This window comes from Sciurus vulgaris (genome assembly GCF_902686455.1).
Source record: "Sciurus vulgaris genome assembly, chromosome: 9".
Taxonomy (NCBI): Eukaryota; Metazoa; Chordata; class Mammalia; order Rodentia; family Sciuridae; genus Sciurus; species Sciurus vulgaris.
Genome location: NC_136469.1, coordinates 129,190,514 through 129,204,950, shown reverse-complemented (window position 1 = coordinate 129,204,950; position 14,437 = coordinate 129,190,514). Strand labels below are relative to the sequence as shown.

At 39.2% G+C, this 14,437-nt stretch overlaps 1 protein-coding gene and 1 long non-coding RNA gene across 2 annotated transcripts in view; both read right to left on the bottom strand.

Moving 5' to 3' along the window:
* ADGRA3 (adhesion G protein-coupled receptor A3) overlaps positions 1 to 14,437 on the bottom strand; it is a 107,253-nt gene that overhangs the window by 35,896 nt on the left and 56,920 nt on the right. Inside the window, exons 8-10 of the mRNA XM_079154777.1 lie at positions 11,275 to 11,439; positions 8,153 to 8,354; positions 7,300 to 7,455 (exon numbers count right to left, since the gene is read on the bottom strand). Coding sequence (XP_079010903.1) covers positions 7,300 to 7,455; positions 8,153 to 8,354; positions 11,275 to 11,439 — 523 coding nt within the window. The remainder of the gene's footprint in view (positions 1 to 7,299; positions 7,456 to 8,152; positions 8,355 to 11,274; positions 11,440 to 14,437) is intronic.
* On the bottom strand, positions 694 to 4,054 carry LOC306670184. The gene is made up of 2 exons (XR_013766342.1): positions 3,722 to 4,054; positions 694 to 3,669 (listed from the first exon to the last, which is right to left on the bottom strand). It is a non-coding gene; the product is annotated as an uncharacterized lncRNA (long non-coding RNA).

Genomic DNA, 14,437 nt, shown 5'->3' with positions numbered 1-14,437 from the left:
CCTCCCATGAAGATTCCAGCTAAGGTTTCATTCCTGTGCTCCTTCCAGTACTCTTCCCAGTGCATGTAATTGTGAGGGCAGAGGTGGTTTTAGAAGAAGTTCAGAACACCCCACCACGGTTCACTTTACAAAGACGACAGGCAGATCTCAAACCTGGAACCCTGGGGCGAGGCTGTTACAGTGGGCACAGAGGTGAGACCAGCACCTCAACAGTGACCAAGGCCACCGACACAAGTCTTCCCTCTTGGTAGATGCACAGCAGTGGTCCTGTCTTCTGAACATGGTGCAGATCATGCTCCGACAATAAATGCAAGGCTCCTGAAACCAAGTCTGGCACCCAGCAAGTACTCCAAAAACGTTGGCTCTACTTGCTATTTTATTGCTTCTATTTTTCTTAAAGCATTGCAATACTAAAAGAGACCTCTTTTTTAAGATGACAGGCTCTAGAAGTGAGGAGTGTATTTCATCAGACTGTGCTCACACAAAACTAGAACTAACAAAACTGGCTTTTTGCACTCTTAAAGCCCAACCCCCAATCTTGATCTGGTTTGAAAAAATCCTGACTCTGTACTGTCCTGATTACAGAGTATCATGATTATTTCCGTGTTTTATTTCCAATGTAAACATCTGGGAACAGGGACATCATAATAACCTTACTTATCTTACACCCTTATTCACTAGTGTAAGAGTTGGTATGAAGCTGGGAGTTATCAATGTTCATTACTCAATGCTTATCAATGTTCGTTATCATATTCATTCACAATGTGTACTGAGTAAACATTCATTAGGGGTCAAAGTGAGCCCTAAGCAGTAGGATACAGCAGTGAAAGAAACACACATGATCGGTCTTCAAGTTTACAGACTAGTGAGAAAAATACAAAACAAGCCAGTTATCCCATTCTTTAAAAATGATCTAGACTGTGATCACGGCAATGATCAAAAATAACAAAACAATCCAAACCCCGTATTTTTATGGACTCACACATTCTCACAAGGTATTTCTCCTGGCAGAGAAAAAAAGCCCACCAGGCATGGTGGCCCACCCCACATACCCCAGCACACAGGTCAAGTCGGAGGATCACTTAGGCCCAGTGTTTGTAGATTATCCTGGGCAACACGGCAAGACCCTGTCTCAAGAATAAAGGAAAGGAAAAGAAGAAGAGCCTAACACCACGTTTTATAGAAGTCCATTCAGTTCATTTTATGTGATTCATGGGAGTATCAGAATCCCAGGACAGTTTCCTACTGACCACAGGGTTGGTGAATGCCACTCCACTAAGTCCTCATCTCTGAAGTTACAAAGATGAGTTCTGACTCCTGATATGTTCATTATTGAATCTATCAATCAGGTATCTATAGAGAGGCTAATTAATAAGTCCTGATTTTGAATGGAATTCAGAGTAGCTGGAATTATGCTTTCGTCTATTATTATGATTTATTGTTACCTCAAGTTTCTACATAGAAATGAAACAACTAAAAGAGTTGAAGTGGTCAAATATGCTCTATGACTATCAGAAATGAAATTCCTGTTGGCTACAAAAACTTAAAAGATAAAGCACATAAAAATACTGATTCAATTCTGAGGCACTACTAAAAATATGAAATACCTGCACAGTAGCACAATTACAATTCAAATTTGTTTGCCATTTTTTTTGCAGATTTAAATAAACGGAATTGATGATGATGTAACACGAAATCTGGTAGACTGTCCTCTCTCCAGAAAAAATTATGGTAACCTGACCAAAGAACTTTGCTCTGCTCCACTAGATAAGGTCCATGTAGGAAGGTAACTAGTATTTCATCCTAAGGAGAAAAATCACTTCTATGAAGGAACAGAGCTAACAAGAGGATGGCCCTAGCTGAGAACGAGCCATTTTTCTCATTATTTGACACCAAATGGCTAAGAACCAAAGAAAGGAATCTGTTGCCAAAACATTCGTAGGCAGATAGTCACAGAATGCTACATGCTTCTGTATCCTGGTTGCAGAAGCACTTTGAATCCGACAGAGTGGCCAAAAGGGATAAGAAAGAAATAACCATGCATGAAACACTACGTTATATTGAAAAAGTGCTCCTGAAATCCCACACACACACACACAGTTTTAAAGCTCCAACCAGCACTCCAAACAAAGCACTGCATTTGTTCCTGGCCTCATTTCCTAAAGGCCACTCCAGCCACAAAAGGTTCAGAAGGAATCAGGCACCTGTTCCTGCACCTGTCACACTGCACTGTAAGGACCCATGGAAAACACATGGGAACTCACTTTATCAAAGATGAAATGTGAAGAAACAAAAATGCTACATGAATAACAATGAAAATGCCCAAGCCATAGTTGTGAGGCAGAGATCATTCTATGCTCTTCTTAATACATAGGGTTTGGAATCTTGATCAAAATTAAGTCAAAATCATCTGCAAATTTAATACATTTCTGATATGTTACATTATTAAATAGATAAGATCGTACACAAATTCGATCTTTAATTATAACGTAGTAGGCGTACAGTGTTTGGCACTGAAGACAGAATACTCCTGTGGCCTGGAGTTCAGTATTCCTGGATTAAGGCTGTCACTTACAAAGTTAGATATTTCAGAGCAAATCAGTTAGCCTCTCTGAGACCCAGTTTGCTCACTTGTAAAATAATGAGACCAGGTTCTCTATGGGAAGTGCTCAGCACTTCTCATTCCATGCTAAATTAAAACAAAGGAAACAAGACACAGCTAGTAGAAATATAAATAAAGCAAGGCATGCAGTTTCTAGGAAAGGCCAAGTGACTTAGGCCCTTCAAGTGCAGACAGGCAAGGGATACTTTTGTCAATTCTAAGAACCAAAAAAACAAAAGTGACAGACAGATATGTAGCTGGGGCAGCCAGCAGGGTATCTGTTTCAGGGCAGCAAATATGGAGATGCGAGGTTAAAGTGACCTGTCATCCGACCTTGACTATGACGTCATGGACGGTACTCTCACCAGCACAGCTGCCATTATCTGAGTGGTCTTCATGACTTCCACACCAACAAATGTCACCCTAGAGACAGGTCAGAACATTCCACTAACGCCTCTCACCACCAACATTCATCAACACTATTCGGGAGGTGCAATGTATAATCATAAAAATAAATAAAAATAGATACATTTTCAGATAAGAACAGATAAGTCAATGATATGCTGATGACTAACTGTTCATCTAGAAAACAGATAACCAACTGCAAAATGGCACGAATGAATTCAACTAGGTAACGAGGCAGGAGATCCACATCTTTAAGAAATCATAATCAAGGAAAATAGAACATGGACTACATATCTGCAGATACTAAGGACTTCAAGCTAATTCTGGTGATGGAAGAGCCATTTTTAAAGTTCCTTTTATTTTAGAAAATTATGGATGAAATATAAGTTACAGAATTTGTTTGTAAATGCTCCAGCACTGAGAAAGAAAGAATGAAGCAAAGAAGCCGAGGGGTGAGGCGAAAAGAAATAAGGATATTAGATGGATGAATCAAGATGGTGACAGTTGAAAACTGTTAAATTTTTCCAGTTAAAAAGTTCTCAAAAAGTTAAACCCAAAGGAAAAACATTTTTAAAAGCAATATAAGGATAGAAAACGAAGCCAGTAGAGAGGTTCTCAGGGCCTATGCCAAGGACACGCTGCCCAGCATCACCTGAGCTGACCTTCTGGAAGTGCCCGTTCTCAGAACCAGCCCCAGAGTGACTGCATCAGAACCTTCTGGAAGTGCACGTTCTCAGAACCAGCCCCAGAGTGACTGCATCAGAAGCTGGAAATGGCGGGGAGGGGCCTGCTCCTGGCAGCAGTCTGTCTATCAAACCCTGCCAGTGATTCTGATCCATGTTCAGTTTGAGAAATGATGTCATGTGAGATCACAGAGACAGACCTGCATCTTTGAAATGCTTAATCATACAGAAAAATCTCGCAAGTAAGATCAAGAAAAAAATAGAGAAATATTGAAAATAAAGAAGAGACATAACTGTCAAAATGGAAGTGATTAAGTTGGATAAATAAAAGAACTATAAATTTTTTAAAATCTGTTCATAAAACTGTACTGTTAACTCAGTAGTATGCTGATTTTAAGTCCTTTGGGTATAGGCCAAGGAGTGGGAGAGCTGGGTCAAATGGTGGTTCCATTCCAAGCTTTCTGAGGAATCCCCATACTGCTTTCCAGAATGGCTGCAATGTTCATAGCTGCTCAATTCACCATAGCCAGATTGTGGAACCAACCTAGATGCCCTTCAGTTGATGAATGGATAAAGAAACTGTGGCATATATATACAATGGAATATTACTCTGCCATGAAGAATGATAAAATTATGGCATTTGCAGGCAAATGGATGAAATTGGAGGATATCATGCTAAGTGAGATAAGCCAATCTCAAAAAACCAAAGGACAAATGATCTCGCTGATAAGCGGATGAGGACATATAATGGGGGGTAGGAGGGGTTAGCGTTAGGGTTAGGGTTAGGTTTAGGGTTAGGGATAAGTAGGGTGGTAAGAATGGAGGAAGGAAGGACTGTATAGTGGGAAAAGAGGGGTGGGAGGGGTGGGGGGAAAGGGAAAGAAATAACAGAATGAATCAAACAACATTACCCTATGTAAATTTATGATTTTTAATTAAAAAAATAGAAAAAAAAATTAACTCAGTAAACTAGCCTAAGGTGTGTGTCTCACTAGTGTATTTAAAACTACAGCACAATATAAAGCATAACTAGATCTACTCTTGTTTATTTTATCATCTTATGAAATGGATACATACTGGTTTCCTAAGAAAAATCCCTCTATATGGAATAGACACTTATGTTGCCTGACAATCTTCAGCTATTTATAAAAGACCACTAAATACATCAGTTTGATAGCTTTTAGTACCTATTCCCAAGACAACAGAGTACTAGTCTGAGTTGGCTAGACTCAATCACAATTTAAAAAGCAATTACCTTGCTATACTTTACTTAACAAATAATCCATAGCAGAATTAACATTTTGGACATAATACATAAATCAATTTAATTAATTTTTTGTCCATCTAAGATACATGTATTTTAGGATATACTAGCATAATTTTATGCTGTGTTAATTAACTTAAAATGAAGTCCTTAAACTTCATAATTTCTTTTTAGTACACTAATAAACAGTGAAAGCTACAGTCTGCAGTTTAAGGTTCTAAAGAACTGTACAGGATATCAGTCACCATATCACAGGGAATATTACATTTATATTCCCATGATTCAGTGACTCAGTACTGAATATTTTCCTTTTCTTTCTTATTTATGCTTAATAAGTTCCTGTTACTTGTTTTCAAAGATAATCATTAACTTTAAAACTACGTTAACCCATGAAATGATAGCAATCTCCTTCAAACTGAACTTTTAGATAACTAAATAAAGCACTCAGGATTTTTTGAAATCCTAAGAAGATTGATTTCATAACCTATAAAACTAGACCCAAATTTTGCAACTATTTTGCAAAATAGTTTTACCTCAATTTTCTCACTTGTGCATACAAACTTTGTAAGTTAAACCGGGCGGCATCCCCATTTTAAAAATGAGGAAGGGCCCATTGAACCCACAAAACCGTCTTCTCCTAGTTCAGCAGGACACGTGCACCTAAAAGCATCAAAGAGGCAGACTGTTCACGCCAGGCACTGGCAACAGTTCAACTCGAACCTCAGGGCTACACTGCTCCGTGCAAGCTGGGAGGTGAGCAAGAATTCCTTACGTCAAAACAGGGTAGCGAGGAAGAAACACACATTATAACTTGGCAAGGTCTTTTTCAGTGCTCACATTCCAAATGTCATTACGATTATTCTAGTAACTCAAAACATTCCACTTCCAGAGACAACCGCTAATCATGTGGGCAGCTAACCTGTGATTTAAGCAACAATGAAAAACAACAGCAGGAGAGTCAGAATCCAGACCACTTCTACCAGAGCAGAGAACTCACCACAGGGAGTGGCTGTGGCCTGGAGCAACAGAGAAGCAGGAGAGCCCGTGAGAAAACCCCAGGCTCTAGGGTGTAGATGACAATACCGGAATGTTCTCTCACCGGCCGCTGAATTCCCTGTCTGCCTGAGTCCCATTAATGTACGCATATCTATTTTCCTTCCTTGAACCACTACATCCTATTAAGAAAAATGTCTAACATCTGAGGTCCAGGCTTCTAAACACACTTTAACCTCCAAAAATCTTTGGTTAAATGATGGGGGAAACAAAGTGAATTGTTTTGTTTCCCTTTGAGCGACATCATTGTATCTGAGATGGCCTACATAAAGATCCATGCTTTGTTTGGCCAGTGTATTTCCCACAGTCCTGCCAGTCAAGGCCACACTACTGGAAGGCAAATGCCATGTGCAGAAGGCTCTCCTGGATCACCCAGGGCGGCTCCCGGGACCTGCCTGCAGCTTGCACTGTGCTCCAGTTGGAGGTCTGACGCAGAGTCCTTCCACCTCTAGCACTCATTTGGTATGAGTGATCACATTGCAAAGGAAACGGCAAAGTTCTCACACAGCGCAAAGTTTACATCTTCAGAACACATTCACCTTGCCTCTTAAAAATTATTTCAAATATTTAAAATGTACCGCTCGATCTGAAATATGTAGCTTTCAATTTTTCCCCTAAAGGATACAATATTGACAAGGATATCATAGTTTTAACATGGTCCTCTTAGAACACATCCCTTTACAAAGTCACTATTTTTTTTTTTTAATTGTAACTGACACATTATAAAACTACACATATCTGTGGGGTCACACGCGACATACACCACGTAATGTTCAAGTCAAGGTAAGTATATCTATCTCATCAATTATCATTTCACTCAACTTCCAGAACTTGTATATCCCAATCATCTGGACTTCAAAAAAGGCCCTAAATGGCCTCTATTTCTCCAGGACATTATAAAAGCAATTAGGCAGTTTACAACAAGATCTGGATGACTGAACTCACACCCAGGAGGATGACACACGGTTGTGTGAATGACAGCAATGTGGGGTGTCCGAAGCAAGCAGCCCTGGCACACCACAATGTGCAGCCGAAGGCAGCCCGGGACCCTAACTCCCTGCCACCTCACAGTACCTTAGGGTGCAGGATCTGAGCTCACCTCTCCTCTTCCCAACAACACACAGGTCACCATAACACTGGAGCACACATTTCTCCATGACGATTTTGGAAATTAAAAAGGATACCCAGCTCAGACATAGCAGACACAAGCCGGCTTTAAAAATACAGCTTCAACTCCACCCCATTTCCATTTGGGGACAACGTACGCTACAAATCTGAACTTTGGAAAATACCTCTTTTGATTTTTCTTCTTTGGTGAATCTTCCAAATTTTTCTATCATTTCGGCCACAAAGATAACATCCATCTTGTCAGAAAAGTTGGCTGCTTCCACGGTGTAAGCCAGCAACTGGCGAGCGGTCGCCACAGCATTTGTGAGATTGAGGGGCATCTGCATGAGGAAGGCAAAGAGTGGCACTCTGCAAAGTGACCGGTGAAATCTTGACATTTTAGCTCTGCGTTTCAAAGCACGGGAATGAACTGAAACTATTATTCACTCATCATAATCTTGAAACGCGTCCCTCAAATTCAAGAAAACTGGGATTTTAAAGGAAAACTGGAGGAAAATTTTCTTGTGCAGATGAAACGAAATATGATACACCACCCATCCAGTAAACACATTGTGCCATCTCTGCTCACCCCAACTCTAGACATACCTTAGAAAGTCTTTCTCAGGTACGCCAGCTACGACTGATTGACCCCTCCCTAGAACGCTCACTGCAGCAGAGTAGGAACCCTCTTTAGCACAAGGGGCAGAGAAGTGAAGGTGAGAGGCACGTGAGCCACACAGGTGTTCCAAGTGGTCACTCTGGACAAAGGAATCCTAAAAGGAACCCAAGACATGACTTTCCACGGGAACTGGAAGGAGCTGGGATTCTGCCTGGTGGGCACAGATGATAAAGGCCTCCCATCGAAGGCATGAGCCAGCCGGCAACAGGAAGGGAAGAAGGGTACATGAGCAGGACAGGTCAACTGAGGGCCTAACACCAGATCTTCACGCTTCACTTGGGAGTTGTTTAAGTCATGTATTAAGTTAGAATACCATGTTTTATTCACAAGCTGAATGAATCTGAAGATGATCTACTTACCTGATTAAACATATAAAGAACTCTAGTGACATCATTTGCATACTGGCAGCGAGAATAATCATCATCTGCCCAAAAGCCACCTCTGTCACATCTGCGCCAAGCCTTTCTCTCATCCTGAGGGTTTCCAGGATAGATGCCACTGCCATGCGTGTTCCGGGTACACTGCAGATATGCGGTAATGCCCGCCAGCGTCCTTGGCCATCTAGAGAGGTGAAGATAGAATAGTCTAAGAAGACCCAGAACAACAGAGGGAATCAAGGGTAGTAACAGCAGAGGAAAAACCAAGGATCGGACATGTCATGCATAATCACAGAGAAAAACCAAGAAGAGACGCAAAACTCCTTGGAAGAAGATTAAAAAAAGCAAAAAGGTAAGCACAGACTAACCTACTTTAATCAATCAGCTGAGTATATTTCAATACCATAACAATAAAATTTTTCTGAAATAAAATTCTAAAACTCTAAAAACTGTTGTGCATGAATGGAGAAATCATCCTGTATCCAGTAAAATAGGAATTTGGTGCAACAGATGGTCTTAAATCTAATAACCATTATTTACTATTGTCTTCTATAACCAAAAGACATATAAACTCCTGCCCAAGACAAACAGAATTTGGGTTTTTGCTGAAGTAGGGTTAGCATATGTGAAGAAAAAAGATACCAGAGCAAGTCTGTGATCGCTGTCCTTAGAAAGTCCTGCTTGCAAAACTGGACCTTTGGTGGTTGCCTTGGAACCCGAGTGACCACCACATTCCCTTGCAGTTACCCAGTAAGTGTGGTTCACTCTAGATGGCTGGGATGAGCAGTACATTGGTGCTTTCCCCCAGAGGGGGCTACGTGACCATCTGTCGGGAGTCAGGGGTGTCCCTGGACGAAACACTGTGTGAAGATCACTGCCTCTTTCTCGCTGCTGGCGGAGTGGGTGTGTGTGACCCCTTCAGGCACAAAGAAGCAAGCCTACACTAGAGTTCCTCCAGAGCCTACGTGGGTATTTTCCACATCCACCAACGTGCCATGATACATTAATATTACACATTTTAGCTGTGAGTCAGACTCTGCTGATCCCTGGAGCCCTCCCAGTACACATCTGAACACAGGAGTGGTCTCACAGACTCCAACACAGCACGCTGCAAACTCATCAGGAAGAAGCTGCGACCTGTGGACACCAATCATCTCCCCTCGGGACAGAAGACATTGCTATTTGAGCTGTTTCTCAAACACTGAGAAGGAATTTAAGCATCTTTAATATAAGTTACAGCTGATGCTGAACAAGGAACAACTAAATTATAATATCAGTCACATCAAAACAGAATTCATTACTAGAAACTACATAAATAGATCAAGCAACACTAAATCTTATTAATGTGGTGGGAGTTTAATTGTATAATACCTTAAGGAATGTCAAAAGATAAATAATTCATTAATCAGTTAAACATTTAGATTTTTCTTCTATTTTTAAAAATGTAAAACACTCAAAAATGGTGAGTAAAACATAAAATTCACCATAAACAGAAAACATCAGATTGTGATTACTTAATAAAAGATATTGAAAATAACAAAATAAATGTCAAACATTTCACTTTGAAGTACATAATATGAATATAATCAATATTTAATGCTCATAAAAGACTTATCCATTGGCAATAATAAATGCTGATTTCGTGTCAAGAAGAACCTTTTTTTCAAAAAAAAACAATAATAAAAAAAGGAAAATTTAAAAAGATGAGCTATAAGATATTATTATTTCTCCTTGGATTGGTAAGATTAACACCAAAGGGTTTTCTCTTTTTTTTTTTTTTTTTTTCTTTTTTTCTTTCTCTTTTTACAGATTGCATTCTGATTCATTGTACAAATGGAGTACATCATTTCGTTTCTATGGTTGTGCATGATGTAGTTTTCTAACCCTTAAAACATTACAGTTGCAGCTAAGAGGAGACAATAAACTCACCAGAGAAAATGCCAACTTACAATTAATCTTTATTGCTGCCTTAAAGAGTAACATATTTCCCTTGTTCACAGCAACTATAAACTCTTTACTAAAATCCTTCAATATAAATAAATGTGTTAAAGCAACTTTGAAAGTAAGCCACATCTAAGGTAAAAGTTGCTACTTCTCACATGTTCTAAACTTTCTACTAAAAATATTCAGCCATAAAGAATAAAAATATTATGGCATTTGCAGATAAATGGATGGAATTGGAGAATATCATGCTAAGTGAAATAAGCCAATCCCCCAAAAACCAAAGGCTGAATGTTTTCCCTGATAAGTGGATGATGACATACAATGGGGGTGGTGGGGAGAGAAGAATGGAGGAACTTTAGATTATGTAGAAGGAAATGAGAGGGAGGGGATATGAAAAATGTTGGAATGAGACAGACATCATTACCCTATGTACACGTATGATCACACAAATGGTAAAATCTACATTGTGCACAACCACAGAAATGAAATGATGTACCCCATTTGTGTATAATGAATCAAAATGCAGTCTGTAAAAAATAAAAAAATAATTTTTAAAAAATTAACTCATTCAGCTCATCTTAACTAGAGTCCCACAACCAACTCCTGGGATCCCAATGGCTCCCCAGTCTCAGACTACCCAACGCCTTTCGCTTCCCAAAGTCCTGCCAGAAGAACTGAGTAAGAGGAGACTATCAGACATGAGTCTCTCCTAGCTATGATGTCCACTCCAGAGACAACAGCTCTGAGTGACATCACGACCCTACAAAACCTCCACATTCCTCCGTCACACAGCCCTGGACAAAACCATTAGCATTAGCCCGAGTTTTCAACTATCTTAAGAAATATTCAAAATATTTTCCTAAAGTAGTAGTTTTTAACTTATACAACAAAACCATTTGTTTAAAATGACTATTTTGAGAGAGTTAAATAAGTAAATGTATGTCTGAAATAAAGTTCAGGTTTCTTTTTTCTTCTATCTCCATAAATGATTCTGAAATTATCATCCTAAAGGCTAGTCCTTAGATATACGAGGATATATATGTATACAAACATACACTTCTCAAATTCTGTTTCTTAGAATGGAGTCCAATAATGTACCTTTGAGAATAAAATGACTTGGGACAAATCAAGACTTTTGAAGTTCTTTCCATGTCACTGACCTGAAATCACCTTTATTATTTACCACCCTCTCCGGAGGACAGTATTGTGCAGAGCTTTCTAAGACCACAATATCCACAGTTCTTGTATTGTTCCCACGTTTGCTCTGGACATGACAGCCCCAATTTCCAGTAGATCCAGCCTGAATATTAGAAATGGTTAGGGCACTGCATGAAAAAAAAAGATTTTAAAAAGAGAGAAAATATGGTTAGGCAGTAAGAAACCGCAGGCTTCAATCAGTCACTTAGCAAAGGCAGCTGAAAGTACACATGGGCCAAGCATTTGCTAGATAAAAAGGAGCAGAGACACAGTCCCTCCCTCCAAGTCCCTCAGTGACCAGTCCAAACAACCGAGGGGTTTCAGATTCCTAAAACACAAGGTTGGGCAAAGACAGGAGTGTGAATAGAGTGCAGTGGCCACGATGCTGAAGACCTGTCCTTCCAGGAGGAGAAGGGACAGGAAACGGGAGCCCAAAGGCCGACACGGCACTGTACTGCCTCAGCCAGACCTGAGGTTTCCAAGTCATTTCTACCTTCTCAAAGAATCTCATCAAAATACTCAAGCACCAAGGAAGGACAGTATTATGGTAAATTATGGAATCAAGAAACTATTAAAGGTGATCTATCTTACAGAAGGATAATGCTGGAAACAGTTAAATCTCTAAAACAGACTTAGCAAATGAAGAACTGATGCTTTCATAAGGAGGTTTCCATGGAAAGGTATATTTCTGTTAATAGAACAGCCGTCTTTCCTTTCATTTCATTTTCAGACCGGGTTTCTCTGAGTTGCCCAAGTTGCTCTTGAACTCAAGATTCTCCCACCTTTACCTCTGGAGTAGCGAGGATTGTAGGTGTGGCCTACCATGCCTGGCTAAACACCTGTATTTCTAAATAACAGTCCGTAAATCCCATTTTCAAGATGAAATCATAATTCTCTAATGTAAAACCTACTAAGCAAAGAGCAAATGTCAGAACCTTCAATTAACCTTTACCCACTCACATGACCCACTATACTTTGCTGTTATGTAGACACAAATAATATTTAGACGTATCATTTATCATTTTAATTAACTTATAAAATTATGTCTTTCAGTTAAGATGCATTTGTCCAGTCTCCTAAATCACTGATCTCCACAAAAAATATTCTTATAAGGACTCCAGGGCACTGTCCTGTTCTGATTCATCAAAGAAAATGTTTATTATCTTTACAAAGTGTGGGAAAGAAGTCAATAACTGTAATAAACATTTTCAAGATCAAGTGAAAGAGAAGTTTGATATTAAATTTAAATAACCGGAAAGGCTGCAAACATTCTACTTGACATGGCTACATCCAACTAGGAAAACGTATACAGAAATTTTGTCAATGAAAATCATCCTTGATCTAAGGGTTTCCAAACTTCCTCAGTTTTGGAGCCTTCACTGACTCTAACTTTTTCATGGTACCCCTAATCAAATAAAAAAATAAAAAACACGACTGTGTCTCTGTATCCTATTATATTTAGTAGCTATTTGAAAAAATAACACATAAATTTGAAATACAATCTTTATTTCACTCTTAAATAACCATGACCTCTTAAAAGACTATGAGTATCCATTGGGGACTCCCCCCAAAATCACATCTCAGATTCAGTTAAGACAGTGGCACCCCTATTTCTTGTTCTACAATGATTTTCACAGAGTACTCATTTGAAACCATGGTAAATGTCAACACCCCCACATCCCAACATGTGACTGACTCCAAGAAAAGGGGCACAGTATGATACAAAGATGACTCTGTCCATGGCTATGGCTGGGGGCTGAGTGCTGTCCCACAAGCGTCAAGCTCAGAAGCTCGCTGTGTACTCCTCCAACACTGCAAATGCCCACAGAGCTTCCATGGATTCAGTATGGTGTTCCCGGGCACATTAGCACCCTGCTTTGGGAACAGCAGCCATAAGACAGAGATGCTTGTGGACAACATTTAGCAACACCTCAGTGTCCAAAAGCAATCACTGGGATAAAATCTCCAAGAATCCTCCAGGAAGCAGATTCAGAGATTCAAGGAGATTTTTAGGAAGAAATAAGCAACTTCAATTTCATCTTCTAAGAGAACTTCAACCACCAATTCTTATTGATTAGAAGGATCAATCACATGAAGAAACCCATGAAGAATCAAAAGATAGCTCATACTCAATTTATTGTTACACACCTTGTCTCCTGAAACTTCTTTATTATTCTGGGCTAAATCTGGGTAAAGACCTTCACAGTCTTCACAAGATTTTTACTTTAATCAAAAGTTTCTACTAACGACATTTTTATGCTGAGTTGCTATCCTTAGAATTAATTTTTGTACTGCTATAAAGTATTTATAACAATTTAAATATAACCTGCAGAAATAGATTTACAAAGTAAATTTAATTGCTTTACAGTCACACAACTGTGACTATAAATTAAATCGAAGTTCTTTTATATAGAACAAGGTCTAGCCTATTTTTAAAGATTGATTGGTGCATTATATATCAATTATTGTTTATTTATACGATAAATGGCTTAAGAGTGTACAATCTGATGAATTCCGACATACGTACATGTCTGGGAAATTAACACCACAGTAAAAATAGTGTAACATGAATATATCATCTCTATCAATTAATCTTATTCCCTAATAAGGTAATTCTGCTTCTAGGGAAGGTTGAGTGGCTCATATTAAACTACCCTTTCTACAATTAATACTCAAATCCTGAACAAATAATAAAGTAATAACTATATGAACACATGACCAGTGATCAAAAATAAGCAGGAAATGAAGAGGAGCTGATATCAGGGAAGAATAAATTAGCACTGGAGAGTAACTGGAAAACCTTTTCCTTTATTTCCCAACCCCTCATTTATTTATTGGTGCATTATAGTTGTACTTATTGATGGAATTTGTTGTTACACATGCATACACGTACACGATGTAACAATATAATTTGGCCAATATCACTCCCCAGCACTTTCCCTCTCCCTCCCCACCTCCCACCTCTTGATTCCTTTCCTCTACTGACTGCCCTTCCCAGAAACCTTTGAAAAGTCCCCACCCCCCACTGTGCACACAGTTTCAAACAGAAACTCACCATCTTACTGTCTTAAAAAATGGTGGGTGAAGGGAGGGAGGAAGTAGCCTGTCTAGAAATGCAAACTTCTA